This window comes from Marmota monax, unplaced genomic scaffold (genome assembly GCF_021218885.2).
Source record: "Marmota monax isolate L192 unplaced genomic scaffold, Marmota_monax_Labrador192_F-V1.1 WCK01_AAM20220418_F8-fsc00160, whole genome shotgun sequence".
In the NCBI taxonomy this organism is placed as follows: Eukaryota; Metazoa; Chordata; class Mammalia; order Rodentia; family Sciuridae; genus Marmota; species Marmota monax.
The window spans coordinates 1,158,861-1,172,738 of record NW_026694183.1 but is presented as its reverse complement, the minus strand read 5'-3'; the positions used below and the strand labels follow the sequence as shown (position 1 = coordinate 1,172,738).

General features: G+C 50.9%; 1 protein-coding gene across 3 annotated transcripts; it reads right to left on the bottom strand.

Moving 5' to 3' along the window:
- Positions 1-3,609: 3,609 nt before the first annotated feature.
- Positions 3,610-13,261, bottom strand: LOC124107850 (beta-1,4-galactosyltransferase 3-like). 3 transcript variants are annotated; one of them, XM_058586004.1, is made up of 5 exons: positions 13,202-13,261; positions 4,889-12,167; positions 4,193-4,312; positions 3,941-4,045; positions 3,610-3,859 (listed from the first exon to the last, which is right to left on the bottom strand). In XM_058586004.1, the coding sequence occupies exons 2-5, from the start codon at positions 5,035-5,037 to the stop codon at positions 3,676-3,678; spliced, it is 558 nt and encodes a 185-aa protein (XP_058441987.1). In that variant the 5' UTR covers positions 5,038-12,167; positions 13,202-13,261; the 3' UTR covers positions 3,610-3,675. The 3 variants fall into 3 exon arrangements, with proteins under 3 accessions (XP_058441987.1, XP_058441988.1, XP_058441986.1); XM_058586005.1 differs by lacking the exon at positions 13,202-13,261 and having other exon boundaries at positions 4,889-5,075; positions 6,266-13,160; XM_058586003.1 differs by lacking the exon at positions 13,202-13,261 and having other exon boundaries at positions 4,889-13,160.
- Positions 13,262-13,878: the final 617 nt, after the last annotated feature.

The following is a 13,878-nucleotide window of genomic DNA, read 5'->3' as shown; positions in this document are numbered from 1 at the left end:
GTCTAATTTGTGTTAATTGAATTTATTCCCTTTTGAAAATCTCTATCATGGAATTGTGCCATCAACGATTATTAATTTATTATATTGTTAGCAGGTTAGCAGTGAACAGGTGGGTAGAGAGAAAGGACAATGAAGAACAGAATTTAGGCCTGTGCACCAAGAAAAATCCAGATGCCATAAAAGTGAAACTGCAGAGAACCTATCTAAACAGGCAAGAGCTGGGAAATGAGATCTGGAATGCCTAACCTTCCCCAGGCTGCAAGAACTTAACCCCTTGGGAATTATTACTTAAAATCCTGGGGACCTAACTAAAACAGATAAGTATCAGAAAAGTGGGGTCTGGCACATCAAGACCCCCAGCTATAGCTAGTTACGACCCCTCAAGGGGCACTGTGGCTTTCAGGTAAGTGCCAGCGTCACCAGTGAAACTGTCCAGCCACCCTGTCAACCAGGATATCCTTCCCTCACAAGGGATGTTGCGGGGGGCTATCCAGAGGGCAGTAAACCAGCTTGGGGGAGACAGGGAAATCCAGAGGAGAACAGAGGACTTCATTCCCTTAAAAACTGCACACCGTCCCGTCTTGGAGGGGTCCTGCAGCCCCTGCTGAAGGCAGTCCGGTCACTCTATATCAATTGTTTCTCAGTACTCTGTGTTTTGCTCACATTCTTGCTGCAGAGTCATAGAATTTGCACCCAAGGATGTAGGAGGCTGCCACGCCTTGTGGCCACCATTTTCCTGATTGGTGAGGCCCTGTCAGTCACTTTGCGTGATCTGGCTACATCAAAGTGGCTGTAGACTGTGCCCCCGATCTTGAGGGTCTTAAAAATGTCGCCAAATGTGTCTTCATGCGTAGGCACGCCTTCCTGCAGCCCCATGGGTCCAGCTACGCTCACCTGTTCCTTTGTGATATTACCCCCTTTCCCTGTTTGGGATAGAATGTTCCATGGAAACGCCCTTTGTGTGTCCCCTTCTCTTGCTCTGCCCTTGGGTGTGGCCTTCCTAAAGGTCAGTCAACCTGCTGACAGTGGCCATCACAAAGCTAGACTCAGTCCCCTGAAACCTGACCCCTTCCTCATTTGAATGGCTTCTCTTCGATAAAAGGGGTCAGCCTGGCTCGTTCTCTCTTTCTGTGGACCATTAAGGTCAGAGGAGCCGTCACAGCGACCCCAAAGAAAAAGGTATCTCTGTCCCTTGTGTGGTCATTTCATGCTGCCCAGTTCCCCTGGGAGTGACCCTGAGTGTTTTTGTCGCCAGGAACGTGACTCAAGGACTATGGTGGCTGCCTCAGCGCAACCCAGATATTATACTGCGTAGTGAGCTTCATATTATGACTTTTCTTTCATATTAGCTCAGCTCTCTACTCCCTCTTCCTTCCGTCTCTACCATCTGTGGTGTGTGTCTCCACAGATAACCAGAACCAGCCTTTTTCTCTGGATTTGCTGGCATTATTTATTAAGGCACCTAGTCGTATACACCAGGAGTCAGTAGATTGTGGCCATTGGCCAAATCTGGCCTACCTACTAACCAACAGTTCTGCTTTTTTAAAAGTCTTATTGGAGCATAGTGTGCTCATCTGCTTATGTCCTGCCTATGGCTGCTGAGTCCACTGGCAGAACTCAGCAGATGTGGCAGAACCCTGTGGCCCTATGCTGAACATGTTCGTTTTTCTGGCTCTTTACAGAAGATGTTTGCAGCAGATGGTACCCACACATTACTAGGCTTGTAATCATACCCATATTATAGTTTCATTTATTTGTTTATTTTGGTATCAGGATTGAACCCAGGGGCACTCAACCACTGAGCCACATCCCCAGACCATTTTGAGACAGGGTCCCACTAAGTTGCTGAGGCCAGCTTTGAACTTGCGATCCTCCTGCCTTCCAAACCACTGCACCTGGAGAGTATTAAAATGGGCTGGGGGATGTGGTTCAAGTGGTAGCACGCTCGCCTAGCACACGTTAAAAAAAAAAAAATGTGTCCACCCAAAACAAATAAATATTTAAAACGAAACAAAAACTCTTGTATTCCCTTCTGAAGAGGGAAATAGCAGGTCCAGGTCTGTGCATGCACTAAGCAAGTTATTTATCTCAACAGGAGAATACAATTGTACCTTATTCCATGAGTGAGAAGCAAACTGTAAGTATATTAAGCCCTTGGACTTTCCTGGAGCGATCAAGTGCTTGGTGGATGATGATGGGACTGTGTCCCTGAGCCTGCCTGGATCCTTAGCTCCAGCAGGTATGCACTCCTCACAAGGTCCTCTCTACCCCCGCCCCCCATACACACATACAAACACACCCTAGGACAGCCTCCTCCGTCCTCTTCCAGAATGTTGCCCACACCTCTGACTTACACCTCACTCCTGTAGGGCCCATGGTTCATAGCCCCTTTGTTCCTTTCTCTGTCCCTTTCCTCCCCAGGCCTCTCTGTCCATTCTGCTCATCTCCCTCTCAATCTCTGACTTCTACTAATTCTCTATTGCCTATTCATGGCAATTCTTGGGACAAGCCTTTGGCACTTAGTGCCTGTTGGATCAGAGACTGAAGAATCTGGAGGGTGGCTGGGTGATGGCTTTGGAGTTGCTGGGTCCCAGGGAGAAATACGAAGTTTCCTGTCATGTGAGCCATGTCCAGAGCTTTGTGAAAAGATCTGTGGGCTTCAAGAACTGAGAGATGAATAACTCTTCGTGCAAGGGTCTTAAAGTAAGATTGAGGAGTCCAGAGTTGAGTTTTCAGAAGAAGCAGCTACTATTATAAGCAGCTTGTGTTAATTAACTCATTCATTCTTCTTGGCCATTAGGAGGTAATCTACCCTGACAGATTCCATTTTATAGCTGAAGATACCTAGGCCTAGAGAACTTGATACAAATCTTACCAAGACCACAAATCTATTCATGAGAAAAGCTCAGATTTGACCCAGGCTGCCTGATACCAGTATCTTGACTCACTATTAAACTATCCTTCTCTCCATGACACCTCTAATATTGGGCAGTGATGGGAATGGTGAAATAGAGAATTTCATATTATGTGATTTAACAACAAAAAAAATACTGCCTTCCCCCAGCCCAAATCATTCCAAGAATTAGCACAAGGCTTGGGCATAGCAGAGTTAGGCTTATGGGTTCTGGAGCCAGCCTGCCTGGGCACTGTATATCCCCATTCAGTGTCTCACCAACTTGATGACAAGTGACTTAACCTCTTCATACCATTATTACCTCAAGTACACAATGGATACTCCCATTAGTAGTCCTTAACTCATGGCTTCCTTTGTGAATTACTTGCATTAATTATGTGAAGCCAAGCATTAAAGTGGTGGCTGCCCACTATAAGTATTCCACAGATGTTTGTTCTTATAATTCACTAAGCGTGGAATTTCATTAAATCTGAAATGCAGATATTTTCCGAAGTAGAATTCTGTTATTCAATCTGGAGTCCCTGTCAGAGCTTCCTCTATTTAACACAAAATTCTGATTCCCATTTTCAGTGCATTCACTCCAAGGGAAGCCTTCCCTGTGTCATTAATGTCTGGTAGAGGTACCTCCTAGGCATGGTTGGATAAAAGAGAGGAGGGATGGATGGGAATTAGGGATGGCAGACAGGAGACACCAATAAAATGAATTCCTTTATTAAAAAATCAGGTGGGGTGGGTGGGAAGGATGCCACGAAACCCTGGCCTCAGAAGCTCTCTTTCAGCCTCCAGATACCTCTGTTTGGCACTGGGGCTTCTGGGTTTTGGAAGTTGATGTCCACAGTGAGGTTGGTATAGAGGGGATGCCGTTCCTTGGCCAGCAGCCTGTAGCCCAGTGAGTTGATGCCATCGTGTCTCCACCTTTGGTGGATCCAGGCCCGAAGACCAAGTCTGAGGGTGGCAAGGGGCAGCCATGGGAGCCCAGGCTTCAGGGAGCCCAAGGCTGACCACCACGCCTCCCCACTGACTCACCTCCAGACGCTCTGCTTCTGGCTATGATCCTGCCCCTCCTCTAGCATGTGGTAGCGGCCAAAGAGTAGGTGGGGCCGTGACAGGAGCATCCCACTTAGTTTTACCCTTTCGGGGACAGGAGGAAGAGCAGGGACATCATACATTTGCCTCCTCTGACCATCCCCATGCCACGTCTCCCCAGTCTGGGAAACCCAAGCCAGCCTCAGTCTAGGGAATCCTGTCCCCACACAGTGGGACCCTCAGGCTCCTCACCTGGTAGCAATGTTGTCCTCATCATCCCAGTTCCAGTACACATTGGAGAAGCCGTTTATCCTCAGGTAGTGAATGGGGCGCAGGGCAAATACCCCTCCAAGGTAGCCTTGGTAGGGCAGCCTTCAGAGGCAGAGAGTTGGAAGCACAGGAATTTCAGGTCACAGAGGCCCTGCTGGCAAGAGTCTCCAAGGTCCATTTCTGGGTCAGCCCTTCTTCACTCCTCCACAATAACATCTCCTGATCCCTGTGTTTGTCTCCGTTCATCTCCTTTTCAAGCCTGGGGTTAGCTTCCCTGTAAGTCTCAGAATATCTTCATTCCCTGAATCATCTGGCACCTCTTGTGACCTTCTTGATGATCTTTTTTCCTCAGACCCTTAAAATAACCTTCCTCACCCTTAGGCAGACCTTCCTCTCATGTCCTCCTGATTCTGTAACAGCCCTCTCTGCCCGTCACTATATTAAGCAGATCTTCTGACCCCTCTTCAGTTATCACTCCACCCCAGTTTACACCCATGTCTAAGAGGAAGGTTCTTCACTATCTGCAAAGAGTTTCCCCAGGCCCATCACCCCTCCCACCCTTAGTTTCAGGGAACAGGGCAGAGATCATCTACCACACTGTACCGACTGGCAGGGTGAGCTGCAAGGAAAGACAGGGACAGCAGTCCTTCACAGTAGTAGCTCCCTTTGTCTACCTACTTGTAGTTGAACTTGTTGATAGCCACAGACACATGAGCAGGGAAGATGTCACAGGTGTAGATGTTGCGATCATCCTCTGGGAGTAGGTTCACATCATGGAAGAAGACACAGTCCCAGTTCTCCTCCTGCATGGCCTCCCGGAACCCCATATTGCGTAGCTTGCCCCGTTGAAGGCGGTGTTGTTTACCTGGGGTGGACACAGATGCTCGGTGCTGCCCTCCCAGTCAGGCAGTGGTCTGTTCCTCCACCTGCCACAGGGGTGCTCTCCAGCCTTCTCAAGGGCTATTTCCTCGCCTGGAATACCTTCTCATTTCTACTGCGGATCTGGAAACCCCATACTTGACCAGGAAGATGCCGTTCAAGTTATTCTCCTGGGAAGCTTTTCTTGTATCCCACCCCTACCCCAGTCAACCGGTCACTTCAGCCTCAGCTTTCCTTCGGCCATCTTCAAGGTTCCATAATTTTCAAGGGGCCATCTGAAGGAGGCAGAGGTGAGGGGTGATGAGGGATTGTGTCTTGGTTTCTGTTCTTGCCAAATGGAGACTGGGTCTGAGCCCCAAGAACCACCACAGGGTTCGACTCTCCTCCATCATTTCCTTCGTCCTCATCACCTCCTTAATCATGACCATCTTCAGCACCACCATCACTGTCACTTTATCATGTTCACTGTTTCCACCATCAGTATTGTCACTGTCATGTCATCATCTTTAACACTATCAACACAATCACTCCTGTCACAGCATCACATCTCCATCACCATCTTCCATACGGCCATCGGCATGGCCACCATCAGCACTGTTGTTGGCAGCAGCAACAGCATCAGTCGTCATCATCATCATCACCGCCATCATTGTTATCACCTGTGGAGTGCCTGCTGTGTGCTAGGCCTTGACGAAAGTGCTTTACCTTCGTTAACCTGGTTAATCCCTCCCACAATCCAGTGACAGAAGTGTCATTATCATCCCTATCATGAAGGGGAAACTGGTTCATACACAGCTCTACTGAATACCAGTGTGTTGAATAAATTAATGATTCCCACACTCAGACCACACAGCTAGTAACAGACAAAGCTGGGAGTCAAACTACTATCCAACTGCCCCCAATCCCAGTGCTTCAATTTACCCCCTAGGTTTATTGTCTAACCTGGCCAGCTCTGGTCCTAGAGAGCCCCAGGCTGATCCCAGACTTGGCAAGTCCAGTCCCAACCCACAGTCCTGGCTCCAGATCCACCCAATTCAAGATCTTCTTGACCCAGACTCAACCTCCTAGATACTCAGACAGTCTCACCTCAGGGAGTGCCATCTTCAGCCCAACTCTCCAAGCCCATGCCCAGACCCTCTACCCTTTTGCCCATGTCCTTCCTCATCCCTGTCTCACCTGGTTCACTACATAAATGGCATAATGCAGTTGCTGGCGCTGCAGGAAGGGGTGCAGGTGGAAGAGAAGCTGCTGCAGGTGCTGGGCTGGCCCATAGTAGGGTACCACCACTGCCGTGTGGTGCCAGGTCCAGCAGTCTGGTGGTTTGTATTGACCTCCCAGCCTCACCAATGGGTTCTTTTCCACTGCCTTCTCCATTGTCAGGTTCTCTGGGAACATCACTTTCAAAGGACCTTCTGAGAGATGCAGAAGCCCAGGATGTTTAGGGACCTATCCCAGCAGCCCCACAACCCAGTTGCTCCAGGTTGAATAGAGCTCCCCTTACTTCATGTCCATCTGTAACTTCAATGTGGCTTTACTGAAGAGCGTGTTTGCAGTTTTAATTTGTTAAGATGCATCTGCATTGGATCTGAGTGGGCCCTAAACCCAGTGACTGGTATTCATATAAGAAAGCCATGTGAAGACCCAGAGAGAAGACAACCATGGTGAGATTATAGAGTGACATGCCACAAATCAATGAGTGCCAAGGATTGCCAGCAACCCTAAAGTAGGAGAGAGGCGTAGGATGGTTCCTCCCCAAGAGCTTCCTGAAGGAACCAAGCCTTGCTAAAACCTTGATTTTAGAATTCTGTTCTCCAGAATAGCTTAGAGAATAAATTCCTCTCGTCACCCAGTTTGTGATACTTTGTTGGCGAGTCCTGGGAAACTACTATGCCAATACAGAGGGCTCTGAGTCATGCATGAGGACTTCAGAATGCCCGTCTTGCTTTTCTTGACGCCTCTCAATGTCTCCGTCATCCCATTTCACCCCCCTCCTGATTATATTTGCTCCTTTAGGCCTCACACATGGCTCCCACACCTCACTGTTCTTCACTATTCTCTAGTAAGCTCATCGCCTGTTGCTTTTCCCCCTTTTGACTTGTAGTTCGAAATCTGCTTCCTGAGATCCCAGATGTTTCCTTCCAGATGGTTCCCAGATTCCCCCAGTTGTTACTTTCTCACTTCCCTCTCATTGAGGACCCCAGACTCCCATTCCCTTCCTGTTCCAGACTTTTCCTGATGTCCATAACAGTATCTCTCACCCATCACGCCTTCCTTACAATGTGAATTTGACATTCCTCCTCCTGAAGGGGTGGGTAGCCTCTGTCCTTGACACCTTGAGGATAGATGGGCTTTAATCACTGTAGTATGGCAGAAGTGACACCATGTCACTTTTGAGGTTAGATCACAAGAAGCTACGTATCTTCCACCATGTTTGTGCAAATACATGCTCTTGGAGCTTACGGCTGCCATGTAAGAAGTAATCATTCTAAGGCCACCATGCCTCCAGGAAGGCCAAACTAGCCCATTTGATGAGTTGACACAGACAGGCCTGGAGTTGAGCAGAATGGACGTCAAGAGGGAGATACTCAGCCAGCTCCCAGGGCTTCAGCACATTGCCGTTGCAGCCGCAGTCCCATCTCGTCAGCTGAATGGAAAACCTGTACCATAACCACCCAACTGAGCCCCTCCCCAAATTCCTGACCTACATAAACTCTGGGAAGTAATGGTTGCTCACGGACGCTGCTTTGGGGTGATTTGTGGAGATACAGCTAGGTAACCACAACATCACCCACAGCCACCAGATCCTCTGCTTTCTGCCTCCAGGCTCTGCCGGACTCCCAGGGATTGCCACTATCTCCCCATGGCCTGGGACGGGGCTGGGGGTCTGGAAGGCCCGCCAAACGCGTACTGATGCAGGGTGAGCTGATGGGGCAGTTTGGCAGATCATCCTCACTGACGTCCACAGGGTGGATCTGGCTGAGGTTGGAGTAGACGTCCTGCTGAGAGGTTCCTGGCGGGCAGACCTGGACCAAAAGGAGCTGGAGCTCAGGAGGCACATTCAGAACCACGGGTCAGCGAGGGGCAGCCTCTCTCACCTCTGCCCTGTCTTGTGTTAGGAGGCGCAGAAAGGAGGTGAGGTCACGGAGGTGATGGTTTTGGTGGAACAACGCCCCCATGAACAGCAGCTGTACACCCACGAACGATAACAGGAGCCCCCTCTGCTGTTCCATCCTGGGAAGGGAAACAGGTCATGATTCCTCCCACTTTTCCCTGTTCTCCAGTGGGGCTCTGTCCTGGCCTCCTGCACACAGCCTTCCCTGACTGGTTTTGCAGACTCCATGGAAGAGAAGCCAGTGTGAGACTGGCCCAAGGCCACTCAGAGTCATGCTACCTGTGCAAAAAGATGGCTGTCTTGTGCATGTGTCCACTCTTCCACTTCAGCCCCTCCAAACCCTCTGGTCATACTTGATACCAACTGGGCTGCTCTCCCTGTGAGCACCTCAACATCTCTTAAGCCTCCATGTCCTTGTCTGTAGTGGGGCCTATGGCCGGGTTGGCCTTCTGGATTGTAGCACTCGGACACACAACGTGCATAGGTCAGTGCGACATGGGCTCAGCATTATTCCAGGACTGGGCCGAGTTCTCTCCAATGTCCAGCATCCTGCACAGAAGAGTGCTAGACAACCGCTCATACTGGACGCTCTTCCCTCCCACACCCCAACAAGAACCAAGTAGCCCCTCATGGTTTCCACGCCTGTGTTTCCCTCTGCTGCAATCTATCCTGGATCGGGACTGCACAGCCCCTCCCACCAGACGAGGAGCTTGCCAAGGGCAGGGTTCAAGATGGCCTCTTCTTGGAGACCCCACATTTTGGGGCAGGTAAAGCCCCAGGAAATGGGAGAATAAGTGATGAGTGCTCTTCTCTGCCCTGTGAACTCTTACTCTTCAGCCACGAGCAATCATGAGTGCTCCTTGTCTGGGGAGTGTCCTCCAAGTCCTGCACCCTCCTGCACCCTGGGCTTTCATGGTCCCTGGCACTGCTGTGACATCTCTGGTCACCAGAACTAGAATCATCTGTGTCCAGGTCTCTCTCCCTCACCAGCCTGGAATCCTGTGAGGGCAGGCCTTCTGTATGGCTCATCTCTAGGTCCCCAGCCCCACCCAGCACAAGGCTCAAGCCTTCAGTTATTTATTCATTCACTGTATTTCCTAAGGACCCACTTTGTGCCAGGTTTTATCATAGACACAAAGACCACAAACAAAATTGTCAAAACTTTTGCTTCCATGACACTGACATGTGAAGCAGAAGTGAAAAGCAGGTTTCAGATAATAACAATCTACAAAAGAAAAGGGCAGTGACGTAGAGGAAAGGAACAGTGTGTGGCTATTTCTGCTAGGAGGGTTGGAGAGGTGACATTTAACCTGAGACCTGGAAGATGATTAGGAGGCAGCCATGGGAAGCACTTCTGGCAAAGGCCCCAGAGTGCGAAGCGGGGAATGCTGAAAAGGGCAGTAGGCAGAGGCCAGAGTAGCAGCCAGGGTGGGTCACGCAGGTTCTTCCGGGTCAGGGTGAGGGAGCAGGGAGGGATGTGCTCTGACTCTCACACTGGCTCTGAGCAGTGGTTCTCCACCAGGGGAGCTTTTCTCCCCTGGGGTGCTTCTGGCAGTGTCTAAAGCCATTCTTTGTCCCAACTTGCAGGGGGAGAGTGCCACTGTCAGAAGCTAGGGGTGCTGCTAAATGCCCGCAGTGCAGAAGATGGCCGCCTTTCTTCCGACCTACCAAAGGACGTCAGGAGTGCCAGGCAGGGAAACGGTTCTGGAGGCAGAACTACAGCCCCACCAACGGAGGGTGCCTCTGCCGCCCCGCTTCCCTTGTCTTCTCCTTTCCACCTTCTCTCCCCCCCTCTTCCTGGAGTGTCAGTGATGCTCCTTAAGGACCAGAGAGTGCAGAGTCCTGCTCTTCCAGAGACCCATGGAGGACGAGGACATTCACAGGCCCTGAGGGTCTCCCTCTATCTGTAGGATGAGGATGAATCCGGGGGCACTCTCCTGTGCTTCAGTTTCCTAGCTGATGCCTTCTTTGAACTGACAGTCGCAGTATTTCCTATGGAAACTCCATCTTTGATAATGACACCAGAGAAATAGGGCATCTGTCCCTGCTGTGGACAGTGTGGCTGTCTCCTTAAGAGCCAAGTAAAGATGAGCCCTCCAGCTCCACAGGAAACACCTCCGTGCCAGGGAGCAGAGGGAATGTGGGAAACCAAACCATCCAGAGGCCTCTGTTATGGTTTGGATATGAAGTGTCCCCCAAAAGCTCCCGAGTTAATGAAATGATCAGACTGAGAGCTGTAACCTCCTCAGCCCATCCTAGTCAGAAAGACTGTGGGGGCGTGGCTGGCAGAGGAGGGCCCTGGGGCAGCCCTGGAAGGGTCACCTTCCCTCCTCTCTGCTTCCTGGGCCAAGAATGGGGCAGGGCTCCTCCACCTCACCCCTCTGCCATGATGCTCTTCCTCACTGAGCCCAGGACAGTGGTTCAACCTACCAGGGACTGAGCCTCTGGAGCCATGAGCCAAAATACACTCTTTCTCCTCTGCTTTCTTGTTGTGTATTTTGGTCACAGCGAGGAAAAGCTGACTGACACACTCTCTTTCCAAAGATAATGTCTCATGAGAAATGTTTGTTTTAAAGAATGGAATTTAAGCCTGGCTAGATCTGTCAGGCTTAGAAATACATGTCAAAACCATAGGGTGCTTCTGCTCGAAGGTGATATTTGTCACTCTCTCAACTTCTTGACCTTCAAGAGGTAAGAACTGCCTTTCAGGTCAGAGAACCCCGTTTACTTGACAAAGCAGATGGCAGACATGGGGAACTGCCAGAGGCCCAGGGTAGACTACGACTGCGGAGTCACCAGAGGCCAGCTGGAAGCAGCCAGGCTGAGGAGCTGGACCTTCACCATGAGTGATGAGAGGTTGGTTGCATGCCCTCTCCAGCCCCCACCCCAGCCTGGTCATGGTTAATGTGCTGCCACAGGTAAGACCTAAGATGTCTGAGAAGTATTCATGCAAAGCCTCTGCCCAAACTGTGCACGCTGATGAGCACGGCCACTCAGAATTCGATGGGCCTGTCCAGTGGACCTGCCTCAAGCCATGACTGGATCTCAAGACGGCTCATCAGACTGGCTGCAGTGGCACCTGCCTGCAGTCCCAGCGGCTCAGGAGGCTGAGGCAGGAAGATCATGAGTTCAAAGCCAGTCTTAGCAACTAAGCAAGACCTTGTCTCAAAATAAAAAAAGTAAAATTAAAAGAGGAAGAGGAAGAGGGCTGGGGACATGGCTCAGTGGTTAAGCACCCCTGGTTCAATCTCTAGTATCAAAAAAAAAAAAATGCTTATCAACGTTACCCCAAAGGAAATGACAGAAAGAACCAACCCCTGCCCCTTTTAACAGCACTTACTATATGTCAAGCACTGATCTGAATGCATTATATATATTAACTCATTTAATCCTTCCACCAATATAACCACCCGATTTAACACATGAGGACACTGAGGTGCAGAAAGGGTAGGTCACACTCAGGTCAACAACTAAGCAAGTGGAGTGAGGAGTCTCACAGGCAGGCTGGCTTCAGTATGTGGTGTTGAGGTCCACTTATTTAATTAAATCAACTGGAGCAGAAAACTTAAACCAGCATAGAAACCCTTGAATGTTGTAGACTGTGGCTTTAGGGTAAAAACCCACAGGAGAGAATACAGCTCAGGTCGGGGTTTCTCACTCTGGTACTCTTCACTTTTGGGGCCAACTACTGTGGAACTACTGTGGAAGCTCCCCCGTACAGCGAGCGTTAGCAGCCTGCCTGCCACCCACTAACTCTCAGGCCTGCCCCTGGTCTCCTCTCCACATGACAACCACAAATGTCCCCAGAGGAGGCCAAATGTTCTGTGGGTTCCAAATGGCCCCTGCCCTCCCCAGCTGGGAGCCAACGACAGACTATGTTTAGGATGTCTGAGTTTTGGAACTTACTTCATAGCTTCTTCTAAAAGGACTTTAAAATCAGGCCTGGTCCAGAAAAGGCAGGCATTCCTGATTATGGGGAGTGAGATGAAAAAAAACAAATGTTATTGTTTGGTAGAGCAATGTGACTAAATTTATCTTCACAAACACTTTAGGAGGCAGGTGCAATTCTTATCCTCATTTTCCTGTGAGTGGGAAGTACAGCACTCAGTCCAGCAGGAGCTAACCGTTCACTAACCCATTCTGTCCGTCACCCCACATGGGCTTAATAAGAACTTAATAAGAACTAATGTAGTCTGCAATTAAATAAAACTTCAGTGTATAATTATATAGTAATAATTACAACAAATCTAACATTACTTAATTACATAAGCTTTACATTATGGTTTTAAACTTATTTTAATGCACCTGAGTCCATTTCATTGAGAGATTTGCAGGACTAAGGTTTGGGGCGTGGTGGGTTACCTGCTGTCGTTCCCACCACGTCCTGGCTTGCAGCACGGCTACCTCACATTTACCCTCCTACCTCCTGACCAAGCCCCATACACCCGTGTCCCACAGGACAGGGCGTGGGGCAATGACCCTCTCACCCCCAGACCAGAGTTCAACCCTCAGAAGTGACAGGCGCAGACACTGAGGGGTCCCTATCAGCCCCCACCGTCAATCTTCATCACGGGCCTCATGGGGGACAAGATCTCAGAATATACAGAAGACCGGGCAGGAAGGAGGTCGAGGGCTTGGGCCTGGGGAGCAGGGCTCCAGTGGACTCCAGGGAGCGTGCTTCGTCGTCTTTGGGTGCTGGTCTTAGAGGACTCACCTGCTTCGAGCCTGAGCCAAGCTGCCTACTCCACCTGCTGGGGTGGCCTGCGCGACCCACCGACGCCAGTGCATAACTGTTCCTGGCGTCAACCGCTCCCTGTGAGCTCCGCGTGCAGACCCCGGCCCACCCGCCGGCCGGGGTACCGCGGCTGCCCCAGGCGCGCGCAGAAGCCACTCCTCACCCCGGGCTCGCGTTCAGCGCAGGCGCTACCTCTCCTTTCCACACCCCGCCCCACCCGCCACAAACGCTTACACCCCATAAGAGCAGAAAGTCTGAGAAATACCCGTTCTGCTTTGGCATAAACTGCGCGGCTGCCAGCAGAACTCGGGGTCCACACAGCGCGTGCGCAGGCGCAGACGGAGACCCGCACGGCGCGGTGCGCTCCAGGCGCGGCGGAGCGCGCGGGGTGCCGGGGCCGCCGGGAGTTGTAGGCGCAGCTCCTCCGCTGGGAGGGTGGGGAGGGAGCGCTTCGCTGGCGCCGGGAGTCCTTTCCTTGGCGTTGCAACCTGCAAGTTCCGGTTCAGCCCAGGTGAGCGCCGCCGTCGCACTGTCGTGTCGGAATTAAATGCCTCTGGGTTTCTCTCCACGCATTCCCATAGGCTCCCCTGGAGAAAGTGGGCTCTTTGTGACCTCTCAGTGCCCTTGTTCCGGCGGGAGAGCTCTGGGCAGCTGTTGCACCTGATGAACAGCTTTGGACTCTGTGGCCCTATATGAAGCCTCGCCCTCCAACCCTGGTACAGCGCGAGCGCACCTTCCTCTGCCCTGGATAAACCCGGAGTGGTCAGACTAGGTCACGGGGTGCACAGGCAGCTGCGGAAGCCCAGGGGGGCCGCCAGACCCAGCTCAGGGCTGAGGAAAATTCACAAAGACCAGACCTTGTCCAAGCGAAATTCCATATTCTTCGCCCTAAACCCACCCCTGTCTCCGTTCAGGCCTATCTACCGTCTCTTCCACTAAATG

Coding starts and splice junctions, on each gene's coding strand:
- LOC124107850 (XM_058586004.1), bottom strand. CDS start 5,037: ATGGGGTTCCGGGAGGCCATGCAGGAGGAGAACTGGGACTGTGTCTTC. Junction 4,313..4,888: donor ATCAACAAGTTCAACTACAA/GTAGGTAGACAA, acceptor CTGCCTCTGAAG/GCTGCCCTACCAAGGCTACC. Junction 3,860..3,940: donor CAGAAGCAGAGCGTCTGGAG/GTGAGTCAGTGG, acceptor TGCCACCCTCAG/ACTTGGTCTTCGGGCCTGGA.